General features: G+C 54.7%; 1 protein-coding gene across 1 annotated transcript in view; it reads left to right on the top strand.

Moving 5' to 3' along the window:
• Nucleotides 1–166, top strand: part of STK11IP (serine/threonine kinase 11 interacting protein) — a 14,346-nt gene extending 14,180 nt beyond the window's left edge. Inside the window, exon 18 of the mRNA XM_023731197.1 lies at nt 90–166. Within this exon, the coding sequence (XP_023586965.1) occupies nt 90–166 (77 nt within the window). The remainder of the gene's footprint in view (nt 1–89) is intronic.
• The last annotated feature ends 1,327 nt before the right edge of the window (nt 167–1,493 follow it).

The raw sequence follows: 1,493 nt of genomic DNA on the forward strand, positions 1-1,493 counted from the left end.
TCTGGACCCTGACCGCTGAGGCTTCCACTGCTGCCCCTGGCCCTGGCCTTGGGTGCTGACTGCCACAGCTGCAGACATTCCTCTCTCAGGCTTGGAGTCTGGCTCAAGACAGGCGGCAGAGTTCCCCAGCCTTTGGGCGCTGGCCAGTGAGGCCCTGAATGACTGACGGCTCAAGGGAAGGGCAAGATTTCCCTTGCCCTGGCCTCTGAAAGATCTGGCCCGAGGCAACAGGCTAAGTGGTCAGTTGGAATGTTCCCCCTGCACTTTTTCTCAGGTGTCAATAAAGTTATTCCCATTCCAGATGTCACATGTGTCAGGGGTGTACTTAGTCGTGTCAGTTGTGAGGCCTGGTCTTCTCACAACCTCTCCTAACAAACTGCCCCACCATAGCTCTCCCTGAATGGGCAACCCCACACAGCCTTGTTTTGTGCTGTCAGACCCGAGGGCAGCCCCACTCTGGCTACTGCTGACTGGATCAGAGCCGGACACCTGACCCCCAGACAGCTGGTCTTCAAGCTGGCAGTGGGCTGAGAAGTGGCCAGGCATGGGAATCACTGCCAGATGAGTATCTGGGCCATTAGATTCTCACTCCCTCAAATTCCACTTGGGAAACAGGATCTCAGGCCATTGGCAGTGGGTGTGAATCTGAAGGGTGTCTGGGACAGGATATGAGGGGGAGCGGGCTGTGGAAGAATGGTGGTTTCTCGTGGTTTCTGCTCTTGCCTCCTCTGTCAGCACCGCCTCACTCTCAGCCATGTGCTTTGGGTGGGGTTGACTCTTCCTCTACCTCTGTCTCTTTGGCCACGGTAATCGCTTCAAGAGTGCTCACGTAACCCGGTTTGGCCTTCCAAGGCCTCGTCCTGGGCTTTTGCTGGAGCAACCAAGAAAGAGGCACTTTCCCCATGTGGCAGTTACGAGAAGGTAAACCAGGAGCAGCTGGCACAGAGGAGAGAGCTTTCCTGAAAGTGAAAGCATGCAGAGAGAGGAAAGCAGAGCTGAGAGGGGATGAGGATACATGGGAACCCTGCGTCCAGGTGTGCCTGAAGCCGGATACCCTGGGATTTTATATTATGTGAACTAAAGAAAACCCTATCCTTCCCTTTGTTTTTTTGGCTTAGGCTGATTTGAACTGAGTGAGCTGCTGAAAGGATCCTAACTAAACAAGCCCCTCACTCTGACTCGCGCCAGCCTGAGTAGATCTGTTTCTTGCATCAAGAACGAACACGGTGTCAGTAATGACACCGATATGTTTGTGTGGCAAGGCACTGGTAAGAAGGCTTGGGGATGAGTGTTGGGGACTCAAGTTGCCCTCAAGGAGCCCCAAAGTGGGGACTCTGGCTGAGTGTGTGTGTAGATGGGCTTGGGCACTAATGGCAGCCCTCATGGAGCATTACATGCGGGCACTCAGCTTGGTGCTTGACGACAGTGGCTGCTCCTCACAGGGATCCTGCGAGGCGGGGGACATCTTACAGGTGAGGAAACAGAGGCTGGGA

This window comes from Trichechus manatus, unplaced genomic scaffold, assembly GCF_000243295.1.
Source record: "Trichechus manatus latirostris isolate Lorelei unplaced genomic scaffold, TriManLat1.0 scaffold00041, whole genome shotgun sequence".
Taxonomy (NCBI): Eukaryota; Metazoa; Chordata; class Mammalia; order Sirenia; family Trichechidae; genus Trichechus; species Trichechus manatus.